This window comes from Gadus macrocephalus, chromosome 8 (genome assembly GCF_031168955.1).
Source record: "Gadus macrocephalus chromosome 8, ASM3116895v1".
Lineage (NCBI taxonomy): Eukaryota > Metazoa > Chordata > Actinopteri > Gadiformes > Gadidae > Gadus > Gadus macrocephalus.
Window position 1 is genome coordinate 17,178,250 of NC_082389.1, and position 19,188 is coordinate 17,197,437.

Here is a 19,188-nt window from a genome sequence, read left to right on the forward strand (position 1 = left end):
GTAAAAGGCTAACGGCGAGGCGTCTCAGAATTCATTGGGCCGCCATCTGTTGGCATGACGCAGGACGTGGGCGGGGCTACGTCCTTCTGGGGTGGGGGGGGGGGGGGGCTCAGGGGGGCTGGTGGAATTGGACGCATGACAAATACTACATGCTCACGCACACGCGTACACAAGCAGGAGCAGACACACACACACACAAGCCAGAGCACGCACACACACACACACACACACACACACACACACACACACACACACACACACACACAATGTGTGAACATAAACATGCAGAAGTGTGCCTGCACATAAAACACGCAAAGCTCTGGTACACATACATGCACGTGTGTGTGCACATACACATACACCCACACACAGGTGAACACTCATAACAGGACTGGGCTATTTACGGCTACCACCTCACTCTCACTTCTCCACCTGCTGAGGACAGTTGAACCCACACGGCGGTGGTGGTTGCGGGGTTTGTGATGGTCACTGTCCCTGCAGCTATTCAGCACAGATCACTGGGGGGGACAGCCGCACATACGGCTGTCCCACTGCAGAGGGAGGGGGGGGGGGGGGGGGGAGGCTGCTGGTGGGGGGGCATGTACTCCTGTCTGTGCCCGGGCCTCTGTTGGTGTAGGGTGCTGGAGATTGAATTCAACTTAAATATGCATGGTTCGGTGTGTGTGTGTGTGTGTGTGTGTGTGTGTGTGTGTGTGTGTGTGTGTGTGTTCCTCTGTGTATTGCAAAGGTGTAGATGAATATCCCAGATGCTTAAGCAATCAGGAGCCTTTTCTTAGTTTCGTAAAGCAGTCTTTTTTCTTTAAGAATGCAACATTTGTATACAAATTATACAATTATGATAATAACATTAGTTAACCATATGAAGATAATACATTTATTTATGTTTCTATCTCAGAAGCACTAAAAAGTAAAAATAAGTATTGACTTTTGGGTTAAAATCATATTTCTTGGAGGTGTTACCTGAAAATAAGGGTTAAAACTAGGTTAAAAGTTCTGTTCATAATTATTGCCTACAGCGCTAAAATAATAACGGTGCATTGTAAATATCAGTTGTATTCAGTCCTGTGCTTCATATTTAAGAGACTTTTGCCTCTAGTGGTCAGATTGAATCATTAACACAACTGGGGTTGTATGAAGCATCTTGGTGCTTGTTAACTTTTCAAATAATTAAATAATAAGTCATAATAATACTTATTAATTACAAATATAAACATATTACTCTACAGATAATTGAATGATTATTTTATTATAAATCAAGGTGATAATTGTCTAAATATATGTGTATGTTTCTTTTATATAGACATAGACATTTGTATAAAAATGTATGGCACTACTATTATATATATATATATATATATATATATATATATATATATATATATATATATATGCTATATATATAACAGTAATGCCCGTCATTTAAAAACAAATAATCCACTACATGAATCAGACGGTAATTATGTCATCAATGAATTGACTCTACTGTAAACACGTACTGATCTATGTCTCTATATATCCAATAGATGTATAGAGAAACATACACATACATAGATATATAGAGACTTATATCAGTCCATGGACTCCATAGACTGATATAAGTCTCTATATATCTATGTATGGGTATGTTTTGATCTATGTCTCTATATATCTATGTATGTGTATGTTTTGATCTATGTCTCTATGTAGCTATTTATGTGTATGTCCTGATCTATGTCTCTGTACATCTATCTTTGTATACTGATCTATGTCTCTATACATCTATGTATGCATATGTACTGATCTTCGTCTCTATATATCGATGTTTGTGTATGTACTGATCTATGTCTCTATATCTATGTGTATGTACTGATCTATGTCTCTATATCTATGTGTATGTACTGATCTATGTCTCTATATCTATGTGTATGTCCTGATCTCTGTCTCTATATATCTATGTATGTGTATGTACTGATCTATGTCTCTATACATCTATGCACGTGTATGCACTGATCTAGTTCTCTATATATCTATACACGTGTATGTACTGATCTAGTTCTCTATATATCTATACACGTGTATGTACTGATCTAGTTCTCTATATATCTATGTATGTGTTTGTACTGATTTAGTTCTCTATATGTCCTGATCTATGTCTCTATATATCTATGCATGTGTATGTACTACTGGTCTATGTCTCTGAATCTATGTGTATGTAGTGCATCATGTGATCCACCAGGGGGCCGGGGCCCCACTCTGGGCCCTCCGAGAGGCCCTGGTGCCGTGTGGTGCTGCTGTGGGTTCGGGGGGGGGCCTGTGGTTTGTGCGGCGGCCCCGCCAGCCCCAGCGATCGATGCCCCCGTGGAGGCGATCGGCTAAATCAGTCATGCTGCAAACACAGAGTACAGCAGTGACGCACGTTGCCGCCCCCCCCCCTGCCACCCCCCCCCCCCCCACATTGTATCGACTGATCGGGGGGCAGCGGGGGGTGTTGGTGGGCGGGGGGCCTCTGTTGGGGCAGGGGACATCGGCACTGTCGCCCTTTGTTTGGGTGACCTCACTTGACGCTTTTTCCATGAGCCGCCATAACACAAAAAACAAAGCAAAGCTACGACAACACCTCTGTTCGTTTTGTCACCATGTGCTGTATATTCTTTGTACTCTGGCTTAACTGTCACTGTCAGGTCCCCGTCGGTATCTGCGTCTCTGTCTGCTTTTTCGGCGATATCTCTTCCTGACAGCGCCGCAATCTCCAACTGTCACCAACTGACATTCTCTCCTAACCCTCACCTCTGGTGAGTCTGTCTTTTCTCTTTAGCTCCCTCTCTCTCTCTCTCTCTCTCTCTCTCTCTTCTCTCCCCCACCCCCCCCCCCTCTCTCTCTCTCTCTCTCTCTCCAAACTCTCTCCACCCTCTCTCTCTCTCTATCTCTCTCTCCCCCCTCTCTCTGTTTCTCCCTTGTCTCCCCTACCCTCACTCTGCTCAGTTAGCTCGTAATTCCTCCTCTATTTCAGCGCATTGTCCAATCAGATGTCAGCCTCCCTTGACTGGCAGTGACAGTGACCGAAGGCGAAAGGTCACGTCTCATTAGTTCATGGGTAAGGGATCGAATGGCATAACAATGACACTGATTTAGTGGGCTGGAAAGACAAAGTGTGATTTAAATGTGTCTTAATTCCACTGGAACGGTGTTAAGAGAGCCTTTTTAGGGATTGCTCTGTTTGTGTGTGTGTGTGTGTGTGTGTGTGTGTGTGTGTGTGTGTGTGTGTGTGTGTGTGTGTGTGTGTGTGTGTGTGTGTGTGTGTGTGTGTGTGTGTGTGTGTGTGTGACTGAATTGAATGAATGGTTCCCTGGTACCGTTATTACAACACAAAAGATGAGCTGTGCCTATTGTGACAGACACATTGTGAATATAAGAGACCGCTTTGTGTGTGTGTGTAAGTGTGCGTGTGTCTGTGCGTGTGTGTGTGTGTGCGCGTGCGTATGTGTGCGTGTGTGTGTCTGTGTCGGTGTGTGTTCAAGTCAATGTGTAAGTGGGTGTGTGTGTCATCTATTTCAAAAGACAAAAAAGCAATGCAAACAAAGGACTTTTAACCTAACATCTAAAGACATTAGCCCATTAGTCGCATTTCAATGTCCTGCTTGGTCACAATGTGATGCCTTAATGTGTAACAGTGAATCTCAACATAGACCATAACAGGGCTAAAATGACAAATAGTAGAGTCGCAAGCTAGCCAAACCAAACCTGGTCTATTTCTATCATCTCGTCTTTTCAGCATTCAATGCCATCCACAATTAGTACAGCCTTCAGTGTCCCTCTCGTCCCCCTAAAGGACGGCTTCACCTTCCCTGGGTCGCCGATGGGCATCAGGTGGGCCTTGCTCCCTTGTCCCCTCTTTATTATTAGGAGCTGTGGTGAGAAGCCTCCTGCTTTGATCTCCTCATGTGATCACAGCAGACACATTGCTGGAGGAGCTCTGACGAAACTCGTGAACATAAAACACACAACAACGCAGATCTCAGACGTTCAGCTCCAAAAGCACCCGATGCCATCTTGCCAGTGATACTAATCTATGTTGACATATGGTCACACATATAGTTAGATATATTGCTTGTACGATTTTATATATATATCCTTACGGTTGAAAAGTTTAGGGGTCACCCAGACTATTTCATGTTTTCCATGAAAACACACTTTTATTCAACAGTTTTCAGCTGTGCTAACTTAATTGCACAAGGGTTTTTCTAATCATCAACTAGCCTTTTAACACGATTAGCTTAACAATCTACCATTAGAACACAGGACTGATGTTTGCTGGAAAAGGCCTCCGTACATCTATGTAGATATTTCATTAAAAATCTGTTTCCAGCTATAATATTCATTGACCAAATGAACAATGTCTAGACTGTATTTCTGATTAATCTATTGTTATCTTCATTGAAAAAACAGTGCTTTTCTTTAAAAAATAAAAAATAACAAACTTGAATGGTAGTGTTTATATATCTAAAGTGAGTCCCAGTCTATCAAAATAATTGATAGACTTGCATAACCCGTTCACAATAAAAAAAAAAGGTAAAAATAAAAAAATGTGTGAGTGTTTGCCTCCATGGTTTCACTGTACATTGTGTGAGTGTTTGTCTTTAGGGGAACATGTGATTGTGATGTGGAGGGATTCAGGGTCATATGAAGGCTAATAAATACAAGCTGATCCCAGCAATTTCCTGTCTGGGATCAATAAAGTACGATCTATTTCATGTACCAGGACATCCCCTCACAAACAGTACATAAATAAATTCGACACCTCTGTTTTGCTCACTATTTCTGCCACCATTATAACTGTCGTTATGGCCTCCCCCCTTGCAATCCTAACCCCCACTGGGGGGAGGGACCCCCGATCTGCGTTCTTCTCAAGGGTCTTTTGAGACTTTGTAACTGACGGGGGCTATACTAATACCATCAACTTTATAATAACAACCAAGCCTCCAATAGTGGGTACATGGTTGGTTGGTTCTCCGCCTATTGATTATCACAGTAGCCCAGACCCTAGCGTGTTTACCACTGATGCTTCTGCCTGGCCCCCCACCCCACCCCCCATGGGTTCAAGCACTACACTGCACACACGCACACACACGTGCACACACACACACACACACACACACACACACACACACACTAAAAACACTGCTCTGGGAGCCGCAGCAGAAACACCAAAAGTAGTCCCAGTCATGGACTGTTTACCACTGATGCTTCTGCCTGTATCTCTTTCTCCCCAACCCCCCCCCCCCCCCCCCCTCGATGGGTTCCAGCGCCACGCCGGGACATTAGGAGGAGGTTAAGCACATCTGCAATAATTTAATCGAGGGACTGTTGGAAGCTTCTTAAGCGTCACATCACCTCATTCGAAGCATTTTGGATCGGCAAATATACTTGTATAGTCAAAGGCACATTGAGCACACTCAAGGGCACAAATCATTTGAACTATTGTCATTGACAACATCACCAGCATCTTCATCATAATCCTCCTCATCCGCCCCCCCCCCCCCCAACCCAACTTAATGGCACCATAGAGGTCAACCTACCCAATGCAGGAGTGGCGGCGGTTGGAGAAGTTGCCATGTGTCTTCCGTGCAAAGCGGGAGTCTTTGTTCATCATGGTGCTCACTGGGTTGAGGAACGGTTCTCAGGAAATCGTGCACACATTCAGAGGCTAAAAGGGCTTCGGTCAGAAGAGGAGGCGGAAAATCCGGTCGTGTCTGGTCAAGGAATTTTGGTGTGATCCGTATGCCATGGCGGTTTCCGAGTCTTAGATGGAATTGTCCGGTGCCTTCACACTTCTCTCAAGACAGTGGGGTTAGGAGGCAGGTTTCCTCTCGAGGACCATGTAGGGAAAGCAGGTCCAAGGAGAAGCAAATGCAAAGCAGTCGTATGGAAATACAATTTAACTCCACAATCAGTCTGAGGCCTCCTCAGCCACCTCTGACCACTCTCTCGTGGAGAGGAAAAAAAATGTTATCTGCTCATGATAAGAAAGTAAAATGGACAGTTCCACGTGAGATGACGCAGAGAGCGGAGGACGACTAGAGATTCCCTCGCTGGAGCCGTGTTTGATATCTACCTCGGGATGTGTCCAAAGGCGGCTCGGGGCTGCAAACAGGGAATCCAAGATGTGCTTGTGCGTGTGTGAATTAGTGTATGTTGTGCAGTTTGTGTGACAACCACCTAAAAAGGTAAAGAGTCCCCGCCTGTTAGCAGCCCTTCATAAGGCCAGCGAGCCTCGCATGACCGCGCTGACAGAGGACCTCTTAGGAGGCCTATTCATATAAAGTCAAACAGATGCTGATGTCAACCCTGACCGGGGACCAGTTCCTTACTCACTGTGCTTTCAGCTCACCAAAGAGCAGCCAAGATAAACAAGTTTTCCCCTCCTCTCTTTTTCTTTCCCCTCCTTTTATTCCCTAAATAGGAGATGGCAAGCTTGGATTCTTCCAAGTCGATCTGAAAAAACTCAATTCCTCCCAAAGCAGAGTCCAGACTTTCCCCTGGCCCTGCGGGACGGAGCAAGAGCAGAACGGATCGAGGGCCGCCTTGATGCAGGACGCTACTGAACTAGGAGTTGGTATCCAACGTGCAAAAACAGAAGCAAACTAAAGTTGCAAAGCAAAACAAACAGTGTTATAATCCCAATGATGATCCCAGGAGTGGGCAGTCCCAGTCATTTGTCCATATTCAACTATGGTCTCTCTCTCTCTCTCTCTCTCTCTTCTCCTCTTTCCTGAGCGATGTAGGAACAGGCATATGGTGGAACAACAAACACAAACTACTCCCCTGAGAGAGAGAGAGAGAGAGAGAGAGAGAGAGAGAGAGAGAGAGAGAGAGAGAGAGAGAGAGAGAGAGAGAGAGAGAGAGAGAGAGAGAGAGAGAGAGAGAGAGAGATAGGGCAAGTGAGATAGCGTCAGAAGGGAGGGGTTGGGTCAGAGATTGGGCTGGGCAGAGAGAGAGCAAATTGCACAGAGGGGATGATAGAACAGGAAAGGGGTGTGCGTGGGGGGTGGGTGAAGATAGAGAGAACACGTCCCAGCACAAATACAACAGGGCTTTAACTGTGCACAAATTGTCAAATAATGCAGGAGGAATGCCTATACTATGCTTTGCTACACCTATACTCTGCTATACCATACCGTGCCATGCCATACCCCTTATCCTATAATATACTGTACTATTGTTTGCTAATATACTTTACCAAGCAGAGTTTCTGTTTTGCTCCCACAATAGTTAAATAGGCCTGCCTCCTAGGGCTGCAGAACAGCTAGGAGATGGTCGATTGACAGCTCAATACTGTGTGTGTGTGTGTGTGTGTGTGTGTGTGTGTGTGTGTGTGTGTGTGTGTGTGTGTGTGTGTGTGTGTGTGTGTGCACGTGCGTGTGTGTGTGTGTGCTTCCCCTTGGTTTCTCTACTATATCATGCAAGTTCAATGTTCAGTTGAATTTTCTCCCCAGCGTTGGAGCATGTGAGCAAAGAGGTGATCACAAAATGCCAGGAGTAACACCAGAATGGAGCATTGTTGAGAGATCACACATTGGAAGAAGTCTCACACAAAACAGCATCCAGAAGCAGAAAAAAAAAAAACACAACAAAGAAATCTATCCTATTTATTTATTTTTTTAACTTGCATTAGAACCAGGGGAAGACCAATGTCATCTAATATCGTAATACACACTAAAAATTCTATATACATTGCCTACATTACATTACTGTCTGAGTGGCGAATGCATAATACTGAAGTTAACAAGTCACTATGAGTAAAGGAGAGCCAACCTTATAGGACAACATTCAGCTCTCTGTTGTAATCAGACCATTCACACGCCACAGCGGCCTCTAGTGGCCAGTTCAAAATAACATTTGAATGGTTTACTGACTTTAGAGGAGTAGCGTGATAGCGTTAAGTATTTAAATTCTTGTTTCCTTGTGTTGTGAAAACAAACCAGCATGATTGCGTATTTTCTGTAAGACACTTAATACTTTGGTTTCATATCAATGATATAGCTGAAATCCTGCTCAATGATGACTACAGCTAGGTCTAATGCCGCTTTTCCACTGCATGGTACCAGCTCGACACGACTCGACACGACTCGACTCAGCTCGCATTTTTTGCGTTTCCACCGCGGTACCATGGTATCTGGTACCTGAAGTGGCTGCTTTTTCTAGTACCTACTCGCTCTAGGTACCAAGCGAGCTGAGCCGATGCTAAAAGGTGACGTCGGCAGACGGCCGGCGACTGATTGGCCAGAGAGTGTGACGAAGTCACGAGAGCGACATGGCAACCATGCTGGTAACATCCATAGCAGCGCCGCAGCCAACATGTTCCACTTCTCCAACTTCTTCAACATGCCGGCTAATAATAGTAATGTGATCGATGTCCTCCATTGTTGTTATGTGGGTTCTGTCCATGTGTGGGTTGCGTATGTGTTGTTTGCGTCGCGTACACAAATACGTCACGGCCCTTTCGCGCAGCCGACCCCGCCCACGTCCAGGAGGTACTATTTGCGGTGGAAAAGCACCCGTGTTGCTACCGTGTCGAGTCGTGTCGTGTCGAGTCGTGTCGAGTCGAGCTACATGTGCGGTGGAAAAGCGGCATAAGGCCAGGGCCAGCTGCTGAGAGTCAAAGAGCTCTATAGCCTCTAGTGTACGCTCTCCTGCCCACCCCGCTGAGTCCCATGTAGCTCCATCACACAGCCGGGCTACATCTGTGGGGCACAGCATGTGTGTCACAAGGCACCCATGCTGTTGGAAGGCTCCAAACGCTCAATAACAGAGTTGGTGGGAAAGTACTATCAAACTGTTGGCCTAGAAGTGCGTGAACCATCATTAACCAATGAAATGTGTTTGCTATTATTAATAATATCATTTTGCATTATTATTATTATAACTTTTGTTTTTAGTGTAATTCATTAATTATGGTAATAATACAGAGGATTGTCCAACTGCCGTCCCGGTCAAAGCAGGAGGTGGAGATGAGTTCAGACGGGAGCGTATCTATGTTCCCCGGGTCCTATGTTCCCCGGGTCCTGTGTTCCCCGCTTTGTATGTGACCGGGGAACATGGTAGGGGCAAGTACCGCCTTTTTCGCCTCTGATTCGCCTGTGATTGGTTAGAATGTCTCTCCTCCGATTGGTTATGGTTAGGGTTAGGTTTAGGGTTAACCCTCACCCTAACCCTGACCCTAACCCTAACCCTAAACGTGACCCTAACCCTTTGCACCCGGGACATAGGACCTGGGGAACAGAGGGGTGACCCCAGTTCAGACTACCCTGTTCGATGTCGCAGCATCACCCCGTCCCTAAAGTCACAAAGCACCGTCATAAACCTTGTTCTGATGGCTGTGAGTCAAAAGTGGCCTAGAGGCCTGCGACCCGGCCGTCCACGAGAGCACTGACCAGCCCTCGGACACGTCTGTGCTTCTGCTCATGAGAGAATGCAGCGGAAGTGATTCGTCAAACCGTTTCTCGAGAGCGCAAAAATATTGTGAGGCCTATTGACCTTATGAGTGGACATCCGAGACACAGGGTGACCCGCACGGTGGCCCGCTGAACCCGCCGCGACCAGGGCTCCTCGACGCTCTGTCGACCGTGCCCTGGTGGTTGGCCTCTTGCTTGTCTGTTTGTGGCGCCGCAGCCCCTCATCCAACTAACGCGGAGTGGTGAATAGCTAGCTTATATCTGGTGCAGCATTGAACGGTACCTGCCGATGCACTCTCTTGCTCCTGTTGTCGAATGGCGGACCTGGCTCTGAACGGAAAACGAGCCGTTCATCACGGAGACACTAAGTGAAAAGAACGGCCGCGGTGTGTGCTTTACTTAAGCTCCCCTCAACGTTTACTTTCCGCCTGACTCCAGTTTGTTTAATTTATCCTGTGCACCAGCCATCCTGCAGTAACTCACTTCCATCCATTTATATCACACACTGACATGGCGGGACACTGCTCGTACCCGCGTGCGGCTAGCTCCTCTCCTTCTGACGTCTGATTGTATCATTTAAAATACGCAAGCCCGTCGAATTTCGGGGTTATACATCAAGCGGTTTGACTTAAAGGTGTTCCGCATCGGCCGTTAAAATCAACCTGGCCTGACGTGCCCTTGCCCTCGAAATTTACATTTCCCCGCCAGATAGATTGAAAAAAGACTTGACCAATCGTAAACCGTATAAATGAATGTACCTGCAGGTATGCTGCTTTATGGCGCAAGATCTCCAACAGCGGTCCATTAAAGGCCTGGGCAAAATGGTCTCCTCGCTAGAAGTTTATAGAGATGGATGAACTTGTAAACAGGGTTTTGGGCTAGCTAGAAGGTTCGCCTTCCTACGTCAAGGTTTAATTGGAATTCCCGGCCAACAAACATAAAGCAATGTCCTCCGGCAGAGGCTAGGGTTTCTCTGAGGCTCTTAAACCTTTTATTTCAGAGGTGAATTGTAATCACACATCAGCTCACACTGTTCTTCCAAGAGGTCTTTACCAAAACACATCTGCCTAGCAACACACTCATTCTTGCAATTGAAACCTCAAATGGAAGGAGAAAAAAAAAAGAAAGGGTGAACCACATTCTAACACTGGTTAGCGTCCACCTTATTTACATTTCAAAAAGGAAAAGGTTTTTCCTAGTATGAAGATACAGACCAACATTTAAAATGTTTTAGGGCCTGCTCTTAAAAAAACAAATCCAGTCCAATGTTTTTCCTTCTTCTTCAATAAAGCAGTCCTCATTGCCAGACAGCAGAGTTGGTCAATATTTGATGAGCATAATTTGGGTTGATGAGTGGTCGTGAAAGAAGGGGTGATAAAACTAATGATGGCAATAGCTTCCATAAAGGATAGCACACAATTGACCTGCAACACAGCTGCTCTCCGCAAACAAGCTGGTGGTCGGCCTCGCACCGGGACCACATGAGCACACAAAAACCACATCATATGGTGTTTTTTTAATTAAATCCATGCGTGACACGCTTTGAGGGTGTCTTGTAATGGAAAAAGCTGGAAAGTTGACAGGGCTATACATACTGCTGGTTCATTGGCATGTTGCAAATATTTTTCTGGTGATGACTGTGTTTTGGGGCAAAGCGGCTGAAACATTGAAAGATAGTGCCAATAGGGAGAGACATGGACTTTTATATATATATATAATATATGAATCAAGGTAATGTGGTTCATATCTGAATTTCTTTCGAGATTTTATGAAAGTGCAATGATGTTCGTCCCTGACAAAACACTTAAGAAAAGTATGGAATCTGTCCTTTAAGGCCTACTTCAGGAGCATTGCTCAATCACTGTCTACACAAGCACACATCCAATCTAAGAGAGCATTTCAATTGAAATCTTAAACTCCCCTATGTGATAAACACACCACTGGACCCTGATTGAAAGAGCCAACATCTACATACTATTCTTGTCTTTTTTAAAACAAAAGGCTGACAAGGTCAATTTGGCAAACAGGGTTAGGGCTAACAGAGGCTTATAATACAACCGTTTATTGTATAATAATGTACAACTCACAAGCTAGAACTTGGAAATAGACATGGTGGCTACTTCCACATTATGGCATAAGCTAAAATACAGTTTGTTATACAGTTGATGAAACAATTTAAACCACATTACTGAAGAATATGTTAACTACAAAAAAGTAGCATTAGTAGTAGTTGTAGTAGTAAATAAAGTTATAGAACAGAGGTTCCCGCTGGATGCCGGCCGGTTCGGTTCCAAAAGAGGACGGTATGTTCAGTTTAAACACAGCCCTGGATAACCATCGTGTGGTCGGGAGTCATTTCATAACGCCGTACGCTGCAGGGCAACCAGTTCCGCAGCGTGAAAAGGTTGCCGCGTGCACAACAACAAAGCCCAGAAATAGAAGCTAGTTCTGAGCTGTGGAGGACGACCCCAGGGCAAACCATAGCAGAGGACCTCTAAGCTACCAAACTTCAGATTTGAACATGGGCCAGCACTTAAGATATCATTATGGTTACTTAAGAAGTAGAACGTTCCCACACCCAGGGAGAATGGATCAACTGTGTCAGGCCTAGCTCAAATATCAGGTTAACTTTCATGCGTGTGTCTTTCTGCATGATTGTGTTTGTGTGTGTAAGTGTGGCAGTGTGTAGACGTGTGTTTGTGTGCGAGTGTGTGTGTGTTGGCTCCAATTCAATTCAACACTGCATCCATATCAAAATGGCCTCTGTTGTCTTCCTCAAAACCCCCACATCAACACCTCATCTGGGGGGGGGGGGGGGGGGGGGGGAGCTCTACCTGGGCGTGTGGGCCAGGGTGAAGCGCCGCTGCAGACAGATGCTCCGGTTCATCATCAGCCTCCGGAAGAGCAGCGGGGAGTTCCGGGGCGAGGCGCGGGGGGAGTCCTTGGGGGAGATCCTCGGGGAGCCTCCCGGCGAACCTCCGCCGGGCCGGGGCATGAGCTGGATGACGGGCAGGCGGTCGGCATGGCGACCCTCCGTCCGCTTCTCCCGGACCTCGGAGTGCTCGTCCTCCGAGCTCTCGGAACCCAGCTCGCTCATCGTGGGGGTCGGGGGGGTCACCGGTCAGGTCTTCCTGAGTCCACCTGCTGCTAGCCCAAACCGACTCAGGCTGGGTCACCGTCTTCCTGCCCGGCTTTCTTTCTCAATAGTCACCTGAATATCGCTGTCCGCACCTCACAACTGGAAAGGCGGTCGGTAGGAGTCAAGCGTGCTGCGGGTCTCGTCGGTCCTGTTTTGAATCCAAAAGCCCAGTTGGGAGAGGTTGTAGCCGCTCGGATCCATCGTCTCTCTGTCCTCAGGCGACACAGAGCAGAGAGCTTAAAACCTCTGCTGCTTTGAGATATGCCATTTGAAACGATCCAGAGAGGTTCAAGAGTTGTACCTCTGGGAGTAGAAAAAAAGCTTACAAAAAGCCTACCTTAAAGCCCTCACTATCTGCCTTTTAAACTTTATTTGAAATGCGATCTTCCCTTCCAAGGGAGACCACGGTGAATTTGGAACCAGGCATTCGATGCAAATATCAGTGTTGATGTACTCTGGTCTTCCCACCCTCCCCCTAGCCTTTGTTTACATAACTCCCAGGGCCTTCCCTCTTTCCATCTAAATATGGACGTCAGAATCACAGAGCGGCCATAGAGTGATAGATCGCCTTCTTCAACAGTCTGACTTAGTTTTCAAACCCTCCCCTTCTCCTCCCAATTCCCCTACACTCCGCATCCCTTTACCCAAGATCTCAATGTGCGTATTGTCCGTCAACCTCAAATGATGCCTCGTAATGACTTCCTCTTTCAGTTTCTCCAGAGAGTAAACATTAACCGGTCGCCAGGCATGGCCAGGGCCCGGACGGGCCCCACAGTGCCTTCTGCTTACTCTCCGTCTGCCAGACACCGTACACTCAAGGCTTCTATTTTGGACTTTTTCAAAGCCGGTCTCTGCTGTGGCTTTAATGTTGTGTGGACTGGTGTTTCCTCCGAGTTGGACTCCGTTTTTTTCCCTCTTCACATGCTTGGTTGGAGCGCACCGGGGCAAGTCACATGAAGAAGCTCTGACTATTAAAAGCGGAGGTAGATAAAAGCTATAAAGAGGGCATGGTCCTGTCACAATGGCGCTCTCTATCTGACTGGAGGCCCCACCATCTCCCACCGCCCAGCACCACCAGCCCCCCCCCAGCCCCCCACCCAAGGCTCTGTGTTTATCCGTCGGAGAGAGCGGAGGGAATGTCCTCCTGTGATCTGGGAACGAACACACACACACACACACACACACACACACACACACACACACACACACACACACACACACACACACACACACACACACACACACACACACACACACACACACACACACACACACAGACAGACACAGACGTACACCGGTGCTGTCAGGACTGGTGGGTTTAACCCGGGGGTCCGAAACATCTGACACAGCGCTGAACCTATGACGAAGGGCTGCCGGGCCCAGAGGAGACAGGCCTGGTCACAGCGAACCCTTTTCTCTCTCTCTAAAGACCCCAATTCAGTTAGCGTGTTTGGTTTTATTATCAGGGTCGGATCCGCTTGACAACAATTTGATAGAATAATAAACTCTATATGGTTCTTCGAGTATCGATTTATAAACTTTTTCAAAGTGTGTTATCAAAGTGTAAATTGTATCCCGGTGACTTAAGTGGATCAGAAACTGACGACACACGTCTGATGGAAACATAAATAATTGTTGTTGTTGTTAACAAATATTGTCCAATGTTGTTTGACTATAAATAGGCAGGCTATCTTGCTTTAATGACCTTGGCTTGGCATCAAAATTGCACTTTCAAGTTTTAAACAGGCAAGCAGATGGCCCTGTTACAGCCAAGGAACACAAAGAGAGGCATTTTATCCCTTGCAAGGAAAGGAGAACAGATCCATGGGAGTCACTCTGTCTATGATAATGCAGCCCCCGTCCCCCCCCGTCCCCATTGAACAGAATAAATTGAAGCGTCTAGATTGACCTTTATTACAACTCTTCCTTTGCCATAATTGGCATACAGTCATAAATGCTCCGTCATAATAGCCTTGAAGTTAATGTAAAGTGAATCCGGATGGTCATAAAAAAGAAAACACTTCAATTTAAGATGGATAATCTAATTTGTTTGTGTTTTGATCAACTATTAAAGCAATGGTTGTCCATTTTGGGAAACCAGCCAGAGCAAGCTAGACTTTAAAGTGAGTTACTGAAGAAATCCCGCCCCTCCCTTCAGGCTCCCTCCAAAGCCACGCCCCCAGAACACATGACTAGCTCGCTAGCCTCAGCAATAGCTCTGCCTAGTCTGGTGGAAGACTCTTAATATGCTTAATCAGTGCAAGTGTAAAAATGGTAGACAGGTTGACCATCAATGGTTGGTCAATGGTTGACAATCCAATCATGTCATTCGGGCATAATTAAATGATTCGACAGGCTTATTCCGCGCCTGGGACGGCAACAGATACTGCATTTTTTTTTTATGTTGTCAGAGCCTTTGATTTATTGATTGCTGTAGTGATGTAAACCGAAATCCAACAAATATGACAACAAATGCTTCTAAAAGGAATTGCTTAACGTTACTTTATCAATTGATTCCAGTGCCAAACATGTAAAAGGAAGGAAGCAAAGCTGTGAAGAAGGAAGGTGTCCACTCATTACAAAGTGCTCTTATTGCATATTGGACAAGTTGAACTGAACATGTTCAGCCCCGACATAGGATAGCAACAGCTCCCTCTACTGCTCTGGCTGACAACCAGCTCAACACACAATCCTACATTTAAGTTTCATTTTTGGGAATTGTTGAAAGTTGGGGTGAAAACCCCCATAAACACAACGACATGAACCATTTATCCCCTGCCGTCTCCAACAGTAAATAACCTTAACTGATGCAATACATACAGAGTTCAGTGTAATCAGACCATAACACATTCCTCCAAGAGTCAAGCGTTGAAAGACTTGCTGTCGTTTAGTTGCAGAGGAACAAATACCTTTTTTTTTCTTCATAAAATAACACTTTTTCTCTTTGTTAGGCTCCCCAGGATGTTAAATGGTAAATGGTACTAAATGGACTGCATTTATATAGCCCTTTTTTGTAACAAGGGGCCACCCAAAGTGCTGTACAATATTGCCTGACATCTACCCATTCATGCACACATTCACACACCGACGGCGGAGTCAACCACGCAGGGCGACAGCCAGCTGGTCAGGAGCAGTCAGGCCGGGGTAAGGTGTCATGCTCAGGGACACCTCGACACTCAGCTAGGAGGAGCCGGATAAAGGACATTAGTTGATGCAAGTACATACACACGGGCACACACACACACACGGACACACACACCCACCCACCCACACACCCACACCCACACACACGTACACACACCCCCACCCACACACGTACACACACACCCACACACACACACACACTAGACTGTGTTCACAACCGAGACACACACAGTTTCCATTGTCATGGAAACTTTTGTTCAAGAGTTCTGGTAAATTAAGGAGATAATTGCCAAGTACTGCGGTGCTTGTTTACCCTCACCTGGTTTGACCCCGCTCAGCAAAAACGTATTATCATCACCCACATCACAAGTGGTGTGTCCAGCAACGTACGGCCCACAGCGAGATCTGTCCTGTTACCACTGACTCGGCAATACGAAGTGGCACGCACCAAAGGAGGTTGAGGCTGAAGGTCGTCCAGACGACACCAGTCGCGGGTCAGAGGTGCAAGAGAAGGAACAAGTGAGCTGTGTACGCCACTTTGAACGGGGTGTTGGCCTAACTGCATAGGAGCACGTTGTGCCTTCAGGTGCACTGTGGACATTGGGACATTTTCAACCCAGATTCTTCGCAAATATTGTCATTTGATTTTGCATCACATAACTTTGCCTGATAATCATTTAGCACTGTAACACTCAAACCTGGACGCCTTTCAACAGATATCTAACATCCCAATGGGAGCATGATGGTTCCCTCTTCACGAGCAGAGCAGCCGACCACGTGTGTGCGTGATGGGTCAAAGGTGTGCGTGTTGAAAGATACTCACAAGGCTCTGGAGCTGTAGCTTAGGAGGTTCCCAACGCTCTGAGAGGCCCTGAAGGCCCAGGTTCTTCCATCTCTACAGGACGGCCTGGAGCAGACCCTGGGCAGCTGCAGGGGCCCCGAGGAGACCCTCTTCACGGCCCGGTGGAGGGGGGGGGCCTGGTGGCGAGCGGGCTCGGGCTCGGGACCGGAGGCCTGCCCTGGACCGGAGGCCTGACCGGGCCCGGAGGCCTGCCCTGGACCGGAGGGCTGACCGGGACCGGAGGCCTGACCGGGACCTGGGACCTCTGGACCGGAGGGCTGACCGGGACCTGAGGCCTCTGGACCGGAGGCCTGACCGGAGGCCTGACCGGGACCGGAGGCCTCTGGACCGGAGGCCTCTGGACCAGGGGCCTGCCCGGGACCGGAGACCTCTGGACCAGAGGCCTGCTAGGGGGGGAGGGGGTTGGGAAACAGAATGCACCGTTAGGAGATACAGCTCATTATTAAGACATTTAGCAGACGCTTTTGATCTGTAAATAGTTTTTGTACCTTATTTAACCTCATATTTTATGTTAAGACTTTTTTTTTTAATTATCATTAGGTTGTTCTTGTATTGCTTATCAGTAGTGTTTTGTACTATGTAGTATGTAGATGAGTTGTCCAAACCATTAATTTGAATATACATCATCTGCCCATCTGATAATGAAACATATCATCTTGCTCAAGGATGTGTATAGGTAATGCCAAACAGGGGTTTGAACCAGGAACCCTTCGGCTGAGACTAAGTCAAACTCCATTTCCACTAAACTGTCCTGCAGACAAGTAGTGATTGATAAGAGGGAGAAGCAGAGTTTAATAGTCACAAGAATAAGTCACAAGAATGGAATAGCAACAAGAAAAAAAAAATAATAATAATAATTTCCTATGTGGTTCATATGATTCGATTATTAGACCATATGATTCTTATCATCCTAGGGATTCAGACCAGAGGGCAAACAGTGATCCTGTGATCCTGTCTTTTTCTTTTTCTAACTTTAGAAACACATTGTTTCATTGATGACCGGCTCCTCAATAACTGAAACGAAGAGTTCACCTTTCAGGACTTTCTTTTTAGTAGATTAAGAGAAGCATTTTCAAAGACTGTAGTTCCTAGATGTCTTCGGCATCAGTCTGTGTTTGAGTTAAAATAGATAACAATGGTTTGTTTTGAAGATATGTTCCACCATCTTTAGTGACGCACGAGAATTTGGCCCAGAGCCATATGTTTTTCCATCCTCAGTATCTATCTCTATTTCCAGATCCCAGTCTTCAATGCTTGAAGTTTAGTTTATGGGGATTTTCCATTAAATCACAATTTAATCCATTTATTTATGTCATTAAATCCAACCATGTGTGAAACCATATGTATGCGTTGTCCTTTTTTTCTTTACATCTTTAACGCATCAATCCATTTGTTTGAGTTTATCCTAACTATATAGCCTATACGAGACCAGGTCACCTTGTGTGCTGCTGATATGTTTATCTGCTAAATGGAAGCCATGGGGCCTTAAACACACAGAGTACAGGTTTTATCTTTGGAATGTACCACCTGCTCTCCCGATCCCGGGGGCCCCACCGTGCAAACTTTAACACAAGATGGAGTTCTCACACATGGATGCTGTTTGCCGTCTAGGACTCAGGGCATCTCTTCTACGTCAGAGCCCAGCTGATAAGAGCCTTTGTCCTCCCTGGATCTTATGACCATCTCCTTGTCTTTCTCTCGGGGCGTCCCACCTTTCAACTACCTTTCTGTTAACAATTGCTGGCCAGCTTCTTTCATGATACGTGTTGATACTTTTTGTAAATGTTTTTACACCATCAATGGATATTAGTGTACATTCTTTGCGTAAATATTATCTGAGCTATAAATGAATAGATGCGTGTGTGTGTAAGATTGTGTAGCGTTTTACACACACGCTAATAAAAAAAATATGTGGTTCAGTTTGAAATGAATAGCCAGAAAAAAATATATAATTTTGTATGAAGCTTACCTCCATGAGGCTCACCTCCTTTGACGAGACGCTTTTGCTCATGTCCAAGTCGTATCGGGTCAGCGAGGAGATAAGAGATATGAACGTGGAACTATTCTACACCGACGATTAAAAACTTCAGAACCCATGGAATTTCACTTAAATACTCAATCACAAACATGAACCTCACTACTCGGTTTTCAAAAATGGATGCTAGCAGATGACCACAAGAAAGGTTGAGAGCGAGATGAAGGCAGTTGGTCTTACTTCCTGCTGGACCCTTATTTATGTTATCACCATGAAGGTAAAGATCCAGCATGATACACAGTATGATTTGAATCCAGACGTACTGGTTGGGCAGGACTTTCTGCGAAAACTACTTCCACATTTGCCACGTTACTTTTCAGGAGTTGGCAATACCCACTCGATACGAGCAACGGTAAACAGGACGCACACCTACTGGCCACCACAACAACAAACAGTGGTTGTGAGGGCCCATTATCCAACAACTCTGTTGTTACCTAACAACTCCTACCAAGTGTCTAAAGTAGCCTTAACGCTTTTGCGTGCGGCCGCACAGCCTGCATAGTTCCTTTAAGCATGCAGTGATATGAAGATTTCCCCCTTTCCAACAATGGCATAT

At 46.0% G+C, this 19,188-nt stretch overlaps 2 protein-coding genes across 6 annotated transcripts in view; both read right to left on the reverse strand.

Moving 5' to 3' along the window:
- The window catches only part of pde4ca (phosphodiesterase 4C, cAMP-specific a), a 48,733-nt gene extending 35,658 nt beyond the window's left edge, over window positions 1-13,075 (reverse strand). Inside the window, exon 1 of one of the 3 annotated variants that reach the window (XM_060059592.1) lies at window positions 12,287-13,075. In XM_060059592.1, coding sequence (XP_059915575.1) covers window positions 12,287-12,549 — 263 coding nt within the window. In that variant the 5' untranslated portion in view covers window positions 12,550-13,075. Of the gene's footprint in view, window positions 1-5,576; window positions 6,758-12,286 lie in introns of those variants that run through there. The other 2 variants (XM_060059593.1, XM_060059596.1) reach the window with 2 other exon arrangements.
- Window positions 13,076-15,077: 2,002 nt separating this feature from the next.
- On the reverse strand, window positions 15,078-19,144 carry LOC132463432 (spidroin-2-like). Of its 3 annotated transcripts, XM_060059608.1 has the most exons (4): window positions 18,567-19,144; window positions 16,809-16,980; window positions 16,559-16,754; window positions 15,078-16,198 (listed from the first exon to the last, which is right to left on the reverse strand). In XM_060059608.1, the coding sequence occupies exons 1-4, from the start codon at window positions 18,606-18,608 to the stop codon at window positions 16,099-16,101; spliced, it is 510 nt and encodes a 169-aa protein (XP_059915591.1). In that variant the 5' UTR covers window positions 18,609-19,144; the 3' UTR covers window positions 15,078-16,098. The 3 variants fall into 3 exon arrangements, with proteins under 3 accessions (XP_059915591.1, XP_059915590.1, XP_059915592.1); XM_060059607.1 differs by having other exon boundaries at window positions 16,559-16,980; XM_060059609.1 differs by having other exon boundaries at window positions 15,078-16,294; window positions 16,559-16,980.
- Window positions 19,145-19,188: the final 44 nt, after the last annotated feature.